The 19,228-nt window shown below is 36.5% G+C and overlaps 4 protein-coding genes across 8 annotated transcripts in view; 2 read left to right on the top strand and 2 right to left on the bottom strand.

Annotated features, from left to right (window-relative positions):
- Cdk12 (Cyclin-dependent kinase 12) overlaps window positions 1-4,621 on the bottom strand; it is a 77,005-nt gene extending 72,384 nt beyond the window's left edge. For all 4 annotated transcript variants that reach the window (XM_071590777.1, XM_071590775.1, XM_071590776.1 and 1 more), the window contains exons 1-2: window positions 4,363-4,621; window positions 2,473-4,009 (exon numbers count right to left, since the gene is read on the bottom strand). In XM_071590777.1, the coding sequence (XP_071446878.1) occupies window positions 2,473-4,004 (1,532 nt within the window). In that variant the 5' untranslated portion in view covers window positions 4,005-4,009; window positions 4,363-4,621. The remainder of the gene's footprint in view (window positions 1-2,472; window positions 4,010-4,362) is intronic.
- An 8,234-nt stretch (window positions 4,622-12,855) lies between these two features.
- On the bottom strand, window positions 12,856-15,167 carry LOC139692626 (probable serine hydrolase). Of its 2 annotated transcripts, none has more exons than XM_071590921.1 (3): window positions 15,031-15,167; window positions 14,434-14,645; window positions 12,856-13,813 (listed from the first exon to the last, which is right to left on the bottom strand). In XM_071590921.1, exons 2-3 carry the CDS (start codon window positions 14,609-14,611, stop codon window positions 12,981-12,983), a joined length of 1,011 nt encoding a protein of 336 aa, XP_071447022.1. In that variant the 5' UTR covers window positions 14,612-14,645; window positions 15,031-15,167; the 3' UTR covers window positions 12,856-12,980. The 2 variants fall into 2 exon arrangements, with proteins under 2 accessions (XP_071447022.1, XP_071447020.1); XM_071590919.1 differs by having other exon boundaries at window positions 14,767-15,167.
- Window positions 15,168-15,276: 109 nt separating this feature from the next.
- LOC139692627 (probable serine hydrolase) lies at window positions 15,277-16,710 on the top strand. Its single transcript, XM_071590922.1, has 2 exons — window positions 15,277-15,775; window positions 15,869-16,710. Exons 1-2 carry the CDS (start codon window positions 15,619-15,621, stop codon window positions 16,708-16,710), a joined length of 999 nt encoding a protein of 332 aa, XP_071447023.1. The 5' UTR covers window positions 15,277-15,618.
- Window positions 16,711-17,144: 434 nt separating this feature from the next.
- LOC139692628 (probable serine hydrolase) lies at window positions 17,145-18,998 on the top strand. Its single transcript, XM_071590923.1, has 2 exons — window positions 17,145-17,256; window positions 17,407-18,998. The coding sequence occupies exons 1-2, from the start codon at window positions 17,145-17,147 to the stop codon at window positions 18,249-18,251; spliced, it is 957 nt and encodes a 318-aa protein (XP_071447024.1). The 3' UTR covers window positions 18,252-18,998.
- Window positions 18,999-19,228: the final 230 nt, after the last annotated feature.

The following is a 19,228-nucleotide window of genomic DNA, read 5'->3' on the forward strand; positions in this document are numbered from 1 at the left end:
TTTTATGTTCTTCTATATTAATTTTTCAATCTCTTTTCCGTAAACTTTTTGAAGCAATACTTTCTGGAATGGAAACCAAATTCACATTATATGGGGTGTCACTAAAATGTACCTTCTCTTTTCACCATCATATTTTCCATCCAGACGACAGGCTAATGTTATTTTCTTCAAGGCATCGCACACATATGCAAAATAAGATTTCATCATTTTAAGTGCAAATCAAGAATATTTAACCCAGGAATATTTTTTTTAATATTTAAAATTTTTAACAACAGCTACTTTAACTCCACAATGGAAAAGGTTAAACAAGGTCAGTAGCCCTTCGTAGTACGGTTATTATTGGCTCTTAAATAAATGCACTGGCATGGACTTTTACAACATATTAACCTATTTGCAAACATGGACATTGTACATGTTGCTTTCAAATACTTAAAAATCTAAAGGCTCATCTATTTCTCTATTAACTGCCCTAGCACCATCACATATATCATAGTCTTGACTTACGGCTTTGGTGTCATCACTAATGAACACGAGGAACCGTTTTTTTACGAAGGTTATTATTTACCATTGATTATAACTTAGGCAAAACTGAAATATGGTTTCCTACATGCACAGTTTCAGGATATTTATTTGAATTTGCATACCTAAATTAAGCAAGGTGCTATTTGGGGAGCTAGTCATGAATGTAATAACCATCTTATTAATTTGGTAAACAGAATACTAAAAAGCCTAGGATAAAAATTTGTATAGTCCATGAAAAGAGCAGCCACTTACTTGCTCCTTTCTATTGCATTAAAATAACCATATTTCTGAAAATGCCTTTCTATTGGGTTATTTTTTCATAGCAGTGGCTAGATACGAGTTGTTGTGAATATTTGCCATGAAACAGTCAACACAGGTGTTTCAGGTTTCTGAGAATCAAGAAATTAATGAGTATTTCATAATTGAATGAGTCATATTTTTTTCTGTTTTAGAGATTTTTACAGTTTTACATTTTATTTAATAGAACCATTTTCCATTGTTAGCCCTAGGGAATTTGATACTTTGAAACTGATTTACTGAACAAAAATCCATTAAATACGGTGGCTTGATTTTATAGAATAGATTGTAAAGCAAAGGAATGGTTGATGACTGACTGACTATAACACAATCATTTTTGTGTTTTCCCAAGGGGCCAAACAATTAATGGGTCTCATCCTGACCAGAGTATCTAAACCAATTGCATGGTTCACTTGTCCGGTTCGTTGTTTTAGTAGAGAGCAATATTCCTCACTCAACATTTCCCTGAAAAAGAATTAAAATGCAAAATCTATCTTCTGAAAAAAAACTTTTATTTCAACTAATAGGCATTCAATGTGAAAGTATTTTTGACAGTTAAAGGTGAACTCTTACCAGGTAATCAACCCTATGGCATATGAATGTCACTTATTCTGGGTAGATTAACTACTAACTAATTTTAAGTACATAGATTTTTATTGATAGGGTTTACCAGGTGACAACCAGATTGAAATCACACAATTTTACATTGTACACCCCTTCAAACAACAGCTGAATAATTTGGTCGGCCAAACAGATTCTACAACATAATTTATCTAGAAATGTTTAGGCAATGCTGGCAATTTGTTCGGCAGTGCTACATGGGCTTCATACACAAGTATAATAAAACATAAGTGCCAGCTGTACATCAACTTAAGAGAATAAATACCCCATGCTACTTGTATCCACCTTATTGTTGACATGACTCAAAGTGCAATTATGTTATGTTATTTATTCCATTGCAGTTTATTTTGAACTATTACAATTAAATTATTTCATCATTCAGGCTGAAAATTAATATACTCATTTAAAAAATTGAGTAACACAAAACCATTTACTAACTACATAATTAAATTATATACTTCTTGCAAAATGTTTCATGCAACACGGTTTTGGTTTTTTGTCGATAATATAGATAATTTACGATGTCATTGTGATAAAAACCACACTTAGTTATATAACTTCTTAAATTATGTATATCAAAATTAAACGGGTAAATTACTCAACTATTAGCCAGATTTCCGTGGTTTAAATCAATGGTATGCTTTTGGATACAATACACTTATACATATGTTAGGTATCAGCGGGTAAATTACTCAACTATTAGCCAGATTTCCGTGGTTTAAATCAATGGTATGCTTTTGGATACAATACACTTATACATATGTTATGTATCAGCTACACTCTACCAGGGTTTAATTGATACCTAACATGTTTCTAATAAACCCCCGTTAACACAAATTAGGGTACGCTTCTCTCTACCCCTAAGATCAGATTATTAACTCCGCAAGGGTTAGCATTGGGCTTAGCATGGCGTTATATTTCATATAAAATAACGTAAGGATGTTTATATTCATAATCATTCTACCAAAAATGCTCACTTCTCCAGAAACACTGTCACCTTAAAAACGAGTTGGGGAAAATTGTATGACTTACCTAGCCGGAGACCTCGTCCGACTTCGACTTTTTCTCTGCTTATCTCTTCTGGTTCTGTGATTGCGACTGGAAGAAGTTTTTCGGCGCTTCGCTGGAGAAGAAGCTTTAGGTGCAGATTGTGGCAGAGGTGCTGGTGAGACACTTCGGTACGGCAACTGACCCTCGATACTTGCAGATCGTCTGGATGATGATGATAGGGTACATGAGCGACTCAACAACAATGGTTGCATTTGCCCAACAAGTTTTTCGTAGGCTTTGGGGGGCAATGGTGGAGTATGTGGGGAAACGGGGCTATGGGAACCTCGTCTCATATGCGGGCAACTGGAAGATAAAGTTGGGCTGTAACCTCCTGATGCTTCGCCGCCTCTTCTCGGTGTTACACCACCTGAAGTAGGGAACGAATCAGAATCCCTAGGGCTGGCGCTACCTAGCCGCCGCCTCTTTTCCTGAAAGTCGTGAATGTCGTCTTCAATACCACCGCTGGTTTTCCAACTGTCGACATGAGCTGTCCTCGCCTCGGCAGAAGAAACTGCACTCTCTGCCTCAGCAACATTATTGCTACCCGGACTCAGATTATGAGACGGTCTCAATTTCCACTTTTTCCGCCTGTTTGGCGAGGATTTTAGCTTTTTCCTTTCCTTCTCATGTCTGTGCTTCCTGTCTTTCCTATCCCTTCTGTCACGCTTCCTATCTATTGGTTCGGTGTTAACATCATCTTTAGATTTCTTAAAATCCGACAACCTCGGGGACGTGCTTTGATCCAAGCCCTTTTCAATGCCGGTGGTGTACGGTGAATTACTATGGGATATTTGCTTCTCGGGATTCAGAGTAGCAACAGGGGAAAGCAAAATATCCCTTAGGTCACCCTTGGGATGTTCTAACGGAGTTTGACTCCTATCACGCTGATGCTTATCACTTCTCCTCAAAGGCGAAAGAGAAATATTCTTCGACCGATGTCGTTCGCTTTTCGATTCTTCTCGAGGAGATACAACTTTGTCCTTGTTTTTAATACTTTTCGACACTAAGGTATCACTACGAACTGGTGATGGAGTAAGATTCCTGTCGCGCTTATCAACTCTCACTGGTGCCGGAGAGATTTCTCTCCCATGACGCCTATCCATTTCATCAGAATATTTCATTTTAGATTTTCTTCGGCGCTTTTTTGGCACAGGGCTCACTTCACCTTCACTCAAACTAGCACGCATACTATCATCACTTTGAATTTCCCCAGCCTCGGGTTCAGAAAGATCTTCTGAACTAACGTCCGAGTACTCAACCAAAGGCTTGAGGGGTACACCGGGGCAATCAAATCCATCAATTTTGGAATGTCTTTTTTTCTTACCTCTCTTGCCCAACTTTCTGTGTTTACGCTTCCTGTCCTTAAACGATGCACTTGATTCATAATTACCTAAACTTGGCTTGTCTAAGTCACTCCCACGAGCTTGAACTTCAGATTTTGGACTAGCATAATTAGGGCGTCTGCGATCCAAAGAGGTTCTTCCATTTCTTTCTGGATCCTTGCCACTAGGCATGACACCTAAACGAAAAGAAGAAATTATGTATGTCAATGAATATAAAACCACAGTCCAATGTTATATCCCAACGAAATACAACAAAAAGCATCACAGTAACAAATTCACTTACACAAGAATATTGAATATTTTCACTATTTAACTCCTTTTCGGTTTCAGATAATAAAGAATATTGTCATAAGCGTAATAAGACTTTTATTGTGATAACAGTTATGCACTACCACCGTATCACACTAAACGTCCGCCATCTTAACATCAGTGACGAGTAATAATCACGTTAAATAAAATGCACACCGAATACATTAAAAACTTAAATTCAGGGTTAAAAAACGCTTTATAATTAATAAACAATACTTACTTGGATTTCAGGTCTTAAATCCGACTAACTCCTTCACGTATGAACGGAAGGTTATTCCTTCATCGAGCAATGTTCAATGGCAACCATAGGATGAAACCATTAGTTCAATTTACTAAACCCAAATAAGGAAAATTTGCCCCTTTTCTATTATCCATAGATATCTTAAATACTATAGTTTTAATATTTAATTTCAATATTTTTGGATTGTCAAAATTGCATCTGATTTCTTTGGATTTCGTCGCTGACGAATACACGAACATCAACGACGCCGTCCTACCTGCTCATATATTAGTGACGTCAAACAGATAGTGCGCAATGCAGGAGACGTCTGACAACTGAATTGCGAAATTCTAACTTCTGAAAGCCATTTTCGATCCAACTTCTCTTTTGAATCCAAGAACTGTTGCCCTTTATACGAACTTACATTATTACTTTATCTTCTGAAATGCTATGTTATACTGAAATTGTACACAGTGCTAAGAAATTAGAAGGAGAAAATAAGCAAAAAATAGATTGTCATTAATCGTTAAATAACTGAGGAAAATATTTCCACGAAAAGAGGGAGATAAAAAGACAAATGAAAATGTATGATTAGCATCAGTGTTTTTCAATGCATTTTCTGGAAACATTGCTTTATGAACACAATATCTCTCTGTACATAATTATCTTTATTAAACAAATTCCGTTGCAGTAAATTACATGTGGAACTATCTACCGTAAACAAATTATTTGCAAATGGTGCAACATAATCTTTTGAGAAGCAAAGAATGATTATTGGAAGTAAATGTTATTAAAAGTAAACGTTGAGAGATCAACCAAAGTTCAACATAATTTTTCTGAAAGCACAATCCTAATTTCTTGGTTACTTGGGATGGCTACACCAATGGTTTGATTTCCATTAATTAACTCTTTGTTTAGCATAAAATGTACTTGTTCCAAATTATCTGTAATTATTAGTAATAGAAATAGATTCAATGACCAACTTTTGTGTTTCGACTATAAACTTGATGAAGTACAAACAAAAACAATGATTAGGGTGTCTATGTTAAGGTTTTGGTTCACAATAGCTCTCATGAAGCATTCACAAAAAATATGAATGATGGACCTACACCACAGACAACTTGGTGAAATGAGAGATACTAGCACAATACATAAATGGCATAATGAAGAATAAACTTATTTGGGATACTTGATCATGGGTTCTACCAATAGTGACATGTGGGCCTTGTGGAACAAGGCGGCAAGCCTAATAAGGCTTAGATCCCAGTTTGAGGAACGGTTCTGAGCATTGTCAAACCCAAGAGGAGTGATAGTTTGGGAGAATCTGTAGATGAAAAAGGAACTGTTCTTAATAATGAATATCCCCTTAACCCAAGTTTTAAATCCCATGCAATTTAATACGAGAATTTATCCTCTTCTTTTCAACCAACTTTGCAGTAATTATTGTGGTATCATGTCATGGAAGAGGAATCTAACTTCGACAGCAACTTAATATCAATCATCCAAATTGAAACATATATTTCACAGGTTTTTACCAAGTAACAATAATGGGACTTTCCACTGTTTTGCATAAAATATATAGGTACGTATGTGAGAAAAACCAAAGTCCCCTCAGTTTTACAACTCAAGAAAGTACTGCCAGCTCTTGTGCACCTTAAAATTGGGTGCAAGATTATAATATACAAAGGTGAAAATAATATAAGCCATATTTTGCAAGAGGGACATGTATGAGTAAGTCCCAAGATAGAGTAATGGACTACTGATCAGAGGACTCAGGTTCAATTTCTGGGCATGTCTCTGAGCATCCTCAGCTTCATTAAAGCTGCATGATGAGTACCAGATCTCCATGAGAAAACACATACAGCACAGGGAAAGGGACTGACCTGATCTGTGAATTTCACATGCCTTTGAAGCTGTATCCTAACTTATTTAACCAACTTTTGGGTTGATTATCGTGGTTATTTATCATGCTGATATTGGTGCAATATTAAAAACACTAATGAGGGAAGTAATGGGAAGCCACTTCAATACTTATCCTAGAACCCTAAGATGGACACAAAGATGAATATTAGTCCTGGCAAATACAGAAACCCACCTTACTAGAGCAGCAGCAGCACAGGAGAAGACACAAAAGATGACCAAACCAGTTTTTTTTCGATTGGTGATAGAATACTGAAGACAGTGATATAATGGGAGAGTTATGCAAGAGAGGACATAGGACAGGATGGGTATACTGGATGAAATAAAGGGAGATAGAATTAATGTGGAATGAATACCAAAGTGTCTGTTAAGACATCCACATTCAATATTACCCATATTATTGGTGAATGCCTCTCAAAAAAGTAGTCCGAGTCTATCTCAGGGTCATAATTGCTACACAAGCCAGAGTAACCAGTCCAAAGGTTGGTCCAATGGCTTAGGATAGAGATCAATTCAAATTAAACCATAAATCAAGTGAAGTTCACACATTAGGATGGGTGGGGACAGTATCTTTCCAGTTGCTACCTGTGGTACCCTCATAAATTATGTGGGTACCAAAAAAAATCACAACCTAGGTGAAAATGGGAGTATCCAAAGTCACCAGGAATGGAATCTGGAATTCTCTGTAGAGCCCTGAATCCAGAGACACTTGATCCATCTTGATAGCATAACAATTATCTCAGATGGTGAAGCCTTAAATATTGCTTGGTCTTTTCTTCAATGTATCCAGGTCAAATTATTCCAACTACACTTCAGCCAAGACAAATAAATACCATTGGATACACTGCAGTGGTTAAGCTATCTCAAGATTCTACACCTTCATTGTTACAGTGAATTTCCTTTTTATAGCAAAGTGTAGCAATTGTTCCCCTTTACTCATCAAATAAAAATTTATAAGATAAAAAAGCCGTATTACTTTCTCCGGAAATTTAGACAAAAGATTATGTCCTTGAATTATTAAGGATCTTTCTTTAACTACTAAAAAACTGATGTACCAGAGAATGTGCATCACCTAGCTATTAAGGAGTGTGTGGTCAGCCAGTTAAGTTCTGCATCAATATGCTCAGCTGCGCTCAAGTCTACTCAACTGATGCTTGCAGTAGTAGTCAGTTGGTAGGATGAATTTGGCAAGGTAAAGTTGACTACATGTTTTGATGCTGAATTTATTCGGCTAGTAACATGAAAGGGATATAACATGAAAAATTCTGGAAACATCTCCCTACAACATTAAGGCTCATTTATATTAACTATTTTCTGCACACCTTGTGCTGAGTAAAATAATATGTTACTATGGGACTGTATTCAAATACAAATAATTTTTCAAGTCAGGAGGTAAATAAATAAGGTAAATATTCAATGCAACAATTTCAGAGTGTAAAAATCATTCGCCTTGACAGGGATTCGAACCCAGATCCCTCAATATCCGGTCGAGTGCTTTAGCCACTTAAGCTACCGAGGTGTCCTCTTAAACTCTGAAATCTTGTTCCTTTAAAAGCCCCAAAATTTCAGAGTTTAAGAGGATGCCTCGGTAGCTTAAGTGGCTAAAGCACTCGACCGGATATTGAGGGATCTGGGTTCGAATCCCAGTCAAGGCAAATGATTTTTAAACTCTGAAATTGTTGCATTGAAGTGCACATTAGGGGATGACTCCGTTAAAAGTTACTGTTGCGGCATCTCCCGCAGTTTCTTTGGAAAGGTAAATATTGATAATACTGGTAACCAAATAATGCCTTCATTTTACTATGAACCCAGGAATAATTTTTTTTTCAGTTTACTCAAAGTTAATCATTCCTTCTTTGTTATCATATAATTGCTTGTGAGGTATGTAATACAAACAATATATGAAATTGATATAGTATAAAAACACTGAAAACCAGATAGTTACACTCCAGTAATGGAATGTGTTACTTTGTAACCCCAAGTAAATATCTTGGTTGCTCTTCATCATAGGTTTCAGATGTACTGTGGAAAGGGAGTGTGAAGACTTCCGGCTCAGAACCAATGGGTTGTTGGATTTCACCAGGGAAAATAATGGTCATAGGAATGCACAGTATTTCTTCGCGTGACTCGAGAAAACAAAAATAACAGAAGTGGAAGTAAAGAGAAGTGATCTCCTCCTTTGGGGTGGGATTGCAGAAGAAGAATGGAAAGTAGCAGTACCTTTGAGGCAAGTATTAAGATTCATTCTCCTTTCCAACTCCTATGCAGACCATGCTTGTTGCTGTCATTCCATTCTCTTTTCCCCATTACCTGGTCAACTGATGCTGAGTAGAATCCCACTGCTGTTTCACTACCTACTCCCAACAATTTGACTTGTTGGGTCTTAGATTTCAGTGCTGTTTATCAGTAGAATTTCTCTCAATTTTTCCAGTCTTCACCACATTCATCAACAATGATGACAACAGTTTTACTGGTATTCCAACCAATATCTTCAGATGGATGGTGCCGGATTGATGTTTTGGCCACCTTTATCAAAAGATGTAACACAACATCTCAAGGATCCTTAGGAAACACTCGGCAATCACCAGGTTCAATGGTGTGAAAAAGACAATGAGCACCAAAAGACAGATTGCCACATGACCTTCATGAAGGAGTGCACTGGCTGCCATTCTCATATGGGAAATCATATATTGGAGAGATGTACAGAGCTATGAAAGTATGACTGAAAGAACACCAGTGTGTCATGAATGAAATAAGTTTCAAACTTCTGCCATTGTGGAACCTGGAGTGAACTTGACCATGGCAATCTTTTTGATGAAGCAAATGACATTGCTTAGGAGAAAAGATACTATCCCAGGCTATTACAGGAAGCCATTGAAATCACAAAAATGCCAAAAACATATATATGGAAGAAGGATACCCTTTCCATAGTGCTTGGAAGAGAGTCCTTTGAGAAAGAGGCAATCATGGAGCAGTTGTACTGTGGTACAACCTTTATAAAGATTACAAAACTTCAGTCAGACACCTTTGACCTGAAGATATTGGCTTGAACACTAGTGAAACTTTTATCAACAACATCAAAGCATGTAGTGAAGAACCAAAAAAATAGAGAGAAATTTTGATTTGGCCTGTTGCCTCTCTACTGGAAAAGAGACAACACACTGCACTGCCATGTGAGTTTTCTTTGTTATGGGGAAAAAGTAAGAGTACAAAATGAATAGTAACTTACAGGCTCAGATCCACTGATGATGGATGCCCCGAGTTTTTAATGTTATAGAACTTTCACCTGTTTTTGAGTGGCACTGGAATATAATCGGTGACCATTGGGGCATGAATGCAATATAAAAGAGGGTAGAAGTAGGGGATGTGTGAGGAACAAAAATTTTCTATGGAAAAGGGTAGAGAGAAGACATATTTGCAAAGCTGCTTTGATAGCAATGCCATCTTCAACAGGCAAGGTATAATTATGAAATGATTGTGCATCCTATTGTGGGGAAGTTAAGCAGAAGGGAGAGAAAAAGGTAATGGAGGCAGAAGATAGCAATTATGTTAACTGTATGAGAATAACTGGAAGAGGTGGGAGACAGTGGAGCCTAAGCATGAATATGAATTGCTCAAAAAATTTGCAGATAAATACATTCATTGGGGTCGAGGAGGTTGATGGATGGGTTTTTAAATTGTGTAAGTCTTGGGGAGTCACAGAGTGTTTGGCATCAAATGTTTGGTGATGGTGGATTCTTCACATCTATTGTATTTTAAGTGAGTTATATTTAAATCAAATCCTCTCGTCCTACTTTATATTGGATCCCTAACCAGATGACCACCTGTTTTCTGGTGCTCCTCATAAACCAAAAATCATTTCTAAGTCCATTCAAGGAGGCTATCAGCACTCTTTATACATTGTTTTATTTTGTCTTGGAAATGCCATGGGATAGGAAGTCAGGTGGTACACTGTGACAAAGCCAGCAGAGGGTACTGTTCCCTTCTTTTCTCATTAATAATTACATTTCTTTTAAGAGCTGTAGCCATTGCTCTTTCCTCATGTCACAGTGATCAAAATGATGTATATGGAAAAAATACCATACGGCTGATTTTAGTGATGTGGTGATGAGTAAGTAACGTTGATTTAAGAGAAAATGAAATTCAGTTGGAGGTGGGAGTGATAGTTTAAAAGCTGTAAAAAATTAAAAGCTGTAGGTTAAGATAATATATCATCCCATATGTTGAAACTTGGAGTGAAAATTATTGATGACTAGATGTGCAGCACGCAGTTTAAGGTGAATGATATTTGATGAATAAATTCAAAAATAGTAGTATTAGTATAAAAAGTAGTAGTAGATACTAAAAAATCAATTTATTAACACAGTAAGGCCAGAGTAAGATTTATCCTGCATTCTCTTGCACGCCCTTGCGGCAGCTTGCGGGGGTATCATGTAGATGTAACGTGATTTGAAGTAAATATATTAAACAAGTATGATGTGAAACAAAAAAGCATAATGTTGCCATTGTTATTTAATGCTTTTATGCATGAGTGAGAGGTGAATGCATAAATAAGGCTGCTACAATAATTCTAAATGTACATTTACCTACGATTTTAAAACTCAATGATGCAGTACTACTGGTTGAGAGCTTAAGGGAAGCCCTGCATTTAGCTTCAGTGACATAAGAGAGAGAAAGAAATTGAGGGTAGATAAGACACTGAAAAAGGATGGAGCTCAGGGTATGGAAAAACATTTATATAATAATTGTTAAATGAATGTTATTACAAAGCCAATACATTTTCATGAGACCAAACTGCACCAGGGAACAACAACAAAAAAATATAAAAAACTTAATAGCAACTGTAGAGTTAAAGAAAGTCAAGGCATGTAAAAATTATACGCATGATATATGAAGTTAAGGATTCCTTTTAATGGTACTAGTTTGCCTTTACAGTGAATCTGTTTTTCATGCATTCCAATGAATTGTGTACCCAAGCATTATGCACAAAAATATGTATTATTAAATATCAAAGTGCAGGATTTTGGGGATGAAATAGCTGCTGTGGCCACAATCCCTCAGGTGTTTGGTGAAGAGTGACATAGAGATGTTTTTCTAAAGCATGCTCGGTGCTCCTTTACTCTTGTCTCAAATCTCCTTCCCGTCTAGCCTATGCATATCTGGTTGCAGCCTTTGCAGAGGAGTTTGTACACCCCACTCTTGTTTATGGGTTTAACATGGTCCTTCGTGTGGCATAACTGATTGTTTAATTTTGTTTTATTATAAAAGGCTGGTCTCACCTTTTCTTTTGGGAGGATTCTTTGTGCTTAAAAAACAAAAAATACTGGCTCATATGTACGAGTAATCAACCTTATCATGCACATTGCTGATCTCTTTTTTAATATTTGGGAATACTAACTGTATCTTGTAGATACATCTATCACACAGTGGCTTATGTTATGAAAAATAAGAATGAACTTATGATGAACAATAGTTGAAACTGTTACCAAACTAGAAGATGTAAATATACAAATTTTTAATCCATTAACCTGTCTGTGGTAGCCTAAGTACTAACTTCAATGTGCACAAAATTGTTGAACAATATACCTAACCATGTCAAAAAATTACACAAAAATTTCTCTGTCTAAGTGCAAGCTATTTGGTATATCTGGTGGACGAGTGATATTATTGTGTAAAAGAATATCTGTGTAAAAATTCAGCGTACATTACTTTGATGTCAAACTATGTTGTATCTCTATTTGTTAAAGAATCATTTTCTACCGACAAGTCCTATGCAAATGTCATTTGCATTTTCAATACTAAGCACTCTGTCTACTGGACAAATAAACATTATTATCACAAAAAAATGATTCTGGGTTTCTGACAAGCATCAGGGTTTATTGCAGTCATGTCAGCCAGAGAATCAAGAGGCATTAAGTAGGTTGAAAGGAGCTGTAGGAGTGGAAACCCAGCCCAATAGTCATCCACACAGTGCCAACTAATTGCCCCTAGGAGAATTTTTTTTACATACAAGTGCATGAACTTCAGTCCTGAAATATGGGATGCATATTGTTTTCTCTCAGTGTGCCTTCAACTAGAACAAGCATGGCATGGCTGCAATGAAAATTATTAGTCTTTGTAAGAAGCCAAAGTTATTCACCTACGATGTTTGGCCCTTTTTCTATCTTCTTAACAGTTCCATTTCATAATGTTGCCCTTGGTAGATGATGAAAACTCAATGATCAACATGAGAAAAGGTGTTGAAGTACACACCATTAGACTTGGTCATTGTTAGTAGCTTTACAATCTTAGATTTTCACAGGCTTACATTGCATCTGTTGAAAAAAAACTTTATTTCACAGGGTGACTGGCTTCTTGGGTTGTACTTCAAATTAATATGAACAAGTGTCTGTTGATGCCTAAATGGATGAAGAATAATTTTGTTTTGATTATACCCATGATAACTTCCAGGTTAGCTGAAGCTGAACACTTGTCTGGATAAGGAAACTATAAAAAGAAGCACAAGGAGGAGTGAGCTCAAACTAGATCTATCACATTCAACTTAATAAGGTAAATGCAAGGAAATGATCCACATAACTTGTGAAATTTAATAAAAAATTGTGTACACTTTTTGAATCAGCCATGAAGCACACATCAAAATCACAATGAAAATTGTTTGAAATTGTCAAAAGTTATATAATATTAGCCTAATTAAAGGGCTAATCTAAAAATTGAGAAATTAGGGCTGCAGTTTCCGAGGGCTCATTTAAATGAAAATGATGAGACCCTTCAACTTCATAAAATTCAAATCTTTTTGCTGATATTTTCATTAGTTCCAGAGCATTATAGTATTGATCAAGAGGAATAAAGCTTGCTCCTGATTTCCCTCTTATGTTTAACACTTCACACTTAATATTTACAGCCATTCTATTTATGTGTGAAATGGGAAATGCTGATAAGTCATTGGTACTCCTGCTAAGACGAGGATCTCGAGAATAGCAATATTTTCCATCACAAAATTTAACAGCTCCTCTTTTGAGAAGAACTTTGCATGATTCCTCACTAAGCGAACCTTGATAGCCTGTAAAAAGACGACTCATTAGTTCATCATAACTAAACTTTGGCCCAGATCCCATACTTAAGTGGTCATTATTTAAACACCGGTCAATTATATTTTGAGCCTCAAGTACCAGTGCATATGGATCGATTGCCATTGGCCTTGCTAAGTCTAGCCCAATATATTTCTCTACCTCATCAGGAAAAACTGCAGCATATAAATACCCATAAGCACTTCCCATTGAATGGCCAAGTAAATATATTTTGTTCCACTTAAAATACTTTACAACATGACGGAGCACTAGTAAACCTTGGGAGGAATTATAACTTGTACTAGATGGGTACCAAGATGAAAGACCATGTCCCGGCAAGTCCAAAGCAAGGAGGCTAATATGGTTTGGAAGTATTGGTGCAATTCCATCAAAGGTACCAGCATTATCCTGCCACCCATGAAGACCAAGTAATGGTTTACTGTCAGGGTTGCCCCACCATTTCCCTAAAAATAAATTTAAACCACAAATAGTAAACCACTTTTGTAATTAAACTGCAGATGGCTTCTGGATGCTTTTTTTTTAATTTTGGTTAGCAAATAACTCTTACTGTATTCTTCAATACAAATCATTCAAGGGCAAATATTTTTCAATAGATTTAATTTACCTCTCCATACTTCGATATTTTAAAACAAGGTATCAAGGTTAAAAGGCATGGTAAAGGCAATATTGATAAGCATAAAGAAAATTCATTGTTAACGTAAGTTATTCTTGATAATGAACAAAACCTTCCTTTGAGCAGATCATCATATCTTTCTTGCTAAGTGTTAACGAAATGATTTCATCCATGGGAAAACCTATTAATTACACATCAACATGGACAGAGTTAAATTGGAGAACCTCTTCAAATGCTTATGGTTTATGCAACAAAAACCTTCGTATATCAAAATATACGATAAAATAAAAACTATCTTATCATGCATATTTAGAGAGGTTGATTCGTATTGATTACACACAAATATTTTACCCTACTAGACTTTCACCAAGTACCAAAATGGTAAAATAAATGGAAATGCTATGTAGTCTTATGATTTACAGGAAAATCGACCAAGAACTGATAAACCACCTGCAATGTGTCCCCATGGCACCGGAATTTGTATTTCGATGAATTTTTTTATTGAGGTCCAGTTTCGGGTAGCTTCCCACAAAATAGGATTTAAATTCGCATGCTTCGTAAATCTTCTTAGCCTCAGCATGACTGGACACTTCAGTTGGTATTGTACTGATGGCTGTCTAAATACCATACATCTTCTTGCGACCAGACCACACCTTTATAAGCTGTCGCATATCCCAATACAAAAGAATTAACCCTCATTAGAAAACATATTTCATTGGTTCGAATGCGCTCAAAATATGATCAAGTAAATGAAAGAAACGTTTTCCTAGTAACCAAACGAACCTACGAAACCACTTAAGTGATTGTGTAAGTACGTATTCCCAACCATCGATTTAATTCTTCAACGATTTAAAGGAGATGTAACTTGAATATCATTTAATATTAGGAGCTCTGGTTGAAAAAGAGCTAAGAGAAACAATGGTGATATAGAGATAATAGCATACAGCTCGAAGCCGTGTACGAAACTGATTTCGACTGAAGGTAACCACACAAATATGATTCTGTTTGAGTAATTCTTCGTAATTCGCTTTTCAAGTTTTAACTTACTGGCATATGATACCTCTCATTTGAAACAGCAACCAAGTTCCATGAAAATATTAATTACTACACGACTCATTCTGGCTAGTCAAGTTAACTAGTTTCCGGTAAACGGTCCTAATTTATAATATCAGTTATCTCTTCGTTGCTCAATACTCGCAGGCGTAGTGTGTCTGGAGTTGAAGACTTTTAAGTAGCAATTACTTTTAGAATGCATGATGCGTTCGGATTGAGCGCCCGATAGAGCCTTGCAAATATTCTTTCTTGTTTGTAATTGATCCTCTGGTGTCTCTTCACCCTAAATTTGAGCATTGAAAGCAATCAGCAGTTGTTTCTACTTCCGCGTTATGGCAATTTTATAATATGCGACTTAAATTAATTGTAATGTTTTGAGATAGAATTTATTTTCTTAACGCAACAGAACCCGAATGAAAATTTTCGCATAGTGATGAAGCGCCACAGCTTAGAAGAAAATATTTACTAAGTTTCAGATTCGATGACACACGGTGGACATGCGTTGATGTAGGTCTATCGAATACTACGTTAGCAGTCACGTTTGAATAACTGTAGCTTGATACATACTGCATAAGTAAAATCATGCGGCAGTTGATTGCGCGTTTTCCATCCATGGGCGTCGTATTGCCCAGGAAAAGACAGCTATGCTCGTCTTCAAGATTATTTTGCATGGATTACCAGAATAGTGCAAAATATTTCGAAGATATCACTATACCAATTCCTTGGGGTAATGTTTCAGGTATTAAAGTTTACCTCTGTCCACTATAGTAATGTTTTTACATAACACAAATTTGACATTTGGCAAAATATACTATCATTTTCTTATTATCAGGCAAATGGTGGGGAGCAGCTAACGTGCAACCAATTCTTGCTGTCCATGGATGGGAAGATAATGCTGGAAGTTTTGATGAGTTGGCTCCATTATTAGTTTCAGAGAATTCAAGTTTTCTTGCAATTGATTTGCCTGGCCACGGCAAGTCTTCGCATGTCCCTTTAGGAACTACGTACAACTTTATGGACGGAGTCACCTTAATCAGGCAAATAGTCAAGCATTATAATTGGGATAAGATTACCCTTATTGGCCATTCATATGGAAGTAAGGTGACTTTTACATATTCAGCTTTTTTTCCTAATAATGTCTTGAACTTGATCGGAATTGATTGTGCAAGAGCCGAGATAATCCAAACAGAAGATAACGTTGCACAAGGTTTGAGAACTGCCATCGAGAGTGCGTTATATTTAGAAGAGAAAATTGCTCAAAAAAAGCCTCCAGCGTACAGTATGGCTGAAATGATTCAATTAATGCAGACGGCTAGTAAGGGGCCTTTCTCCAAAAAGTGCTGTGAAGCAATTTTGAAGCGTGGGGCCAAAGAATCCTATGTTAAAGGAAAATATTATTTCTCTCGTGATCCTAGACTGAAAGCCCTGCCGTTTGGTAGGTTGTCGGAAGAAATGCTTTTTGCGTGTGCATCAAGAATATCTTGCAACGTTCTACAATTAAATGCGAAGCCAGGCTGGGGGTTTGGTCAGTCTGAAGCTCATGGAAAAACTTTGGAACTGATGGAGATGGGAGCTAGGAGATTCGAACATTATTTCCTTGAGGGTACCCATCATTTCCATTTGGACACACCTGAACAAGTTGCTTCCGTCGTGAAAAAATTTCTTGAATCTTAGATATTAATTTCATTACTAGTATTCTGGGAATGCCTTAGGTACTTAAATTCAGGATTCATGAAGGTGGTGCTACAGATACTTAGATGGCTGTAAGTTTTCAGACCGTATATATCTTTTGGCCTGTGTATCGGAATATAGCGTTACATCCTTCATACCACATTATTACTGACGGTGCCACAAAATTGAAAAGTTAAAGCAGTCTATCGATCCTTCTAGTCGCATAAAAGCAAAGCAATAGCATTTGATATATCTTGGGGTATCCTGTACAAACGTGGAAGATCAACCGCATCCTTAACATACTAGATACCCGCGATATCTTCCAAGTAACTAAGTTTGTAAATTTTACGAATGTAGCAAGAAACATCGTAATGACGAAAATTGCGAGGAAACATCTGAATGCGTAGGTCGTCCGCATTTCGAAATCGTCTATCAAAATGAGGTTGGCTAATTGTTGCTCCGTGAAGCGATTTGTCAGCAGTTCTGCGGGAAAAATTGGAAGCAAGATTACGGAAGTGAAAATTCCTGTTCCTTGGGGTCATATATCGGGTATGCCGTGTTATCTTTTGTAGAATTGTGAAAAATATAAAGAGCAGATGTTCGTTAATAAGCGAGACATTGGGACTGCATATGTGCATAAAACTGCGATGGTTCACGTTGCATCCATTAAAGTTTCGTTCATTTTCCTTTTATAATTAGGAAAGTGGTGGGGGAGTACGGATATTCAGCCTTTGCTTGGTCTTCATGGTTGGCAGGACAATGCGGGTACATTTGATAGAGTGGCACCATTGCTCCCAGACAACATCAGCTTAATTGCAATTGACTTCCCTGGACATGGGTTATCCTCATGGTACCCTTCAAGCCTTTCATACAATACTCTGCAGGGATTGCTAACAATTCAGCGAATTGTGAAGTATTTTAAGTGGGATCGTGTGTCTATTTTAGGGCATTCATTGGGAAGTGAGTTGGGCTTTTTGTATTCGGCTGTATATCCTGAGGAAACGGAAACTTTAATAGGACTTGATCTCGCCAAACCGGTGACCGTAAACCCTAATTATGTCCTCAAAAAAAGCGATTCAATGATTGATAAAGCGTTGGAAATGCACGATATCAGTGTAGAAAATTCTCCCAAGTACTCTTACCCCGAATTAATTGAAAGATTATATAAAGGTTATAAAGGATCTCTTACCAAATCATGCTGTGAAATTCTTTTAAAACGTGGAAAGATTGAGTTTCCGTGTGGAAAGTATTATTATTCCCGGGATCCCCGACTAAACGCGAGTACAACTTTATTGTCAGAATATCCTCACAGTCTACTAATGAAATTGGCTAGTAACATCAAATGTGAAGTGCTTAACATCAAAGGCAAACCAGGGAAGGATTTTGAGAATTCAAAGTTTTATTACGAAGCCCTAGACATTATGAGAACTTCAGCGAAGAGGCTAGAATTTTACGAAGTTGAGGGCACCCATCACTTTCACCTGAGCAATCCTGAGCGAACAGCAGATATTATTACCAAATTTTTGTGTTCCAAGTTATGCTAGATTAAGTATAACTGGTGCTTATTGTTCATTCAAACAATTCAAAATAATATCAGTTACCATACATTTCCTCTTTTATTTTTTGGGGGTCTTAAATTTTATTTGACTGATTTTCAGTATATATTTTTCTGGCCTTCGGTATGACTCACATGTGACCTTCTAAGTAGTGTCCTTGCTTGTTCTTATAAAAGTGGTGACACGTGTGGACCTTTAAAACTAAAGACGAAATCTTTCCCAGCCAAAGAGCTTTTATGTTCCTAGAAGTTTGTTGTGTTCTCTTTGAATCATCGGGTTCACAAGGATTTGACAGTATTATTCCACTCAGTTTTATGGAGAGAGTGTAAGGAGGATGCTGAAGTTGCACATCTTTTTCGCCCAGCAATAATATTTTTTTGCACAAAAATTATTAAAATCCGGAATTTTACTTCAGTGCAAAAGGTTACCTAAATTTTGATGGCCAAGTGGACACAAACATGAATACGATGGATTTTGTACAGGAAACGATGTGAAAAAAATGTTCGTGAACACTGTTATATACTAAATAAATATAATCACTGGGACCTAATCAATTTTGAAATTATTAAGGCAAATGGAAAGCCTGCTCGCTATGTTTGAAACATGATTATTCTTAAAACAAGTATGTATGTATATTGTTGTTAATTTCCATAAATGGAGTCTGTTAAAAGTTTTGTTTTTAAAGAAAAAATATGTATATGGTTGTTGCAAATAATAAGTTTGATTACACAAAAAATTGACTGTGGCATCACTGACTCCTAAAACTACTTTCTCTGGAGGTGTTTTACTAACCTTGGCTCCATCTTCAAAACTACTACACTGGACTACAGTAAGGATATTTATGATTTTGGAATTACATGTATAGAAAACTACCATACAAAAATTACGGAGAAATATTACATTGTGGCTTTTGCTTAATGGAAAAATATTTTTATCTTTGTTTGCTATATTGTTGCTGAAGAATC

Source organism: Hetaerina americana, unplaced genomic scaffold (assembly GCF_022747635.1).
Source record: "Hetaerina americana unplaced genomic scaffold, ioHetAmer1.1.p SCAF_4, whole genome shotgun sequence".
In the NCBI taxonomy this organism is placed as follows: domain Eukaryota; kingdom Metazoa; phylum Arthropoda; class Insecta; order Odonata; family Calopterygidae; genus Hetaerina; species Hetaerina americana.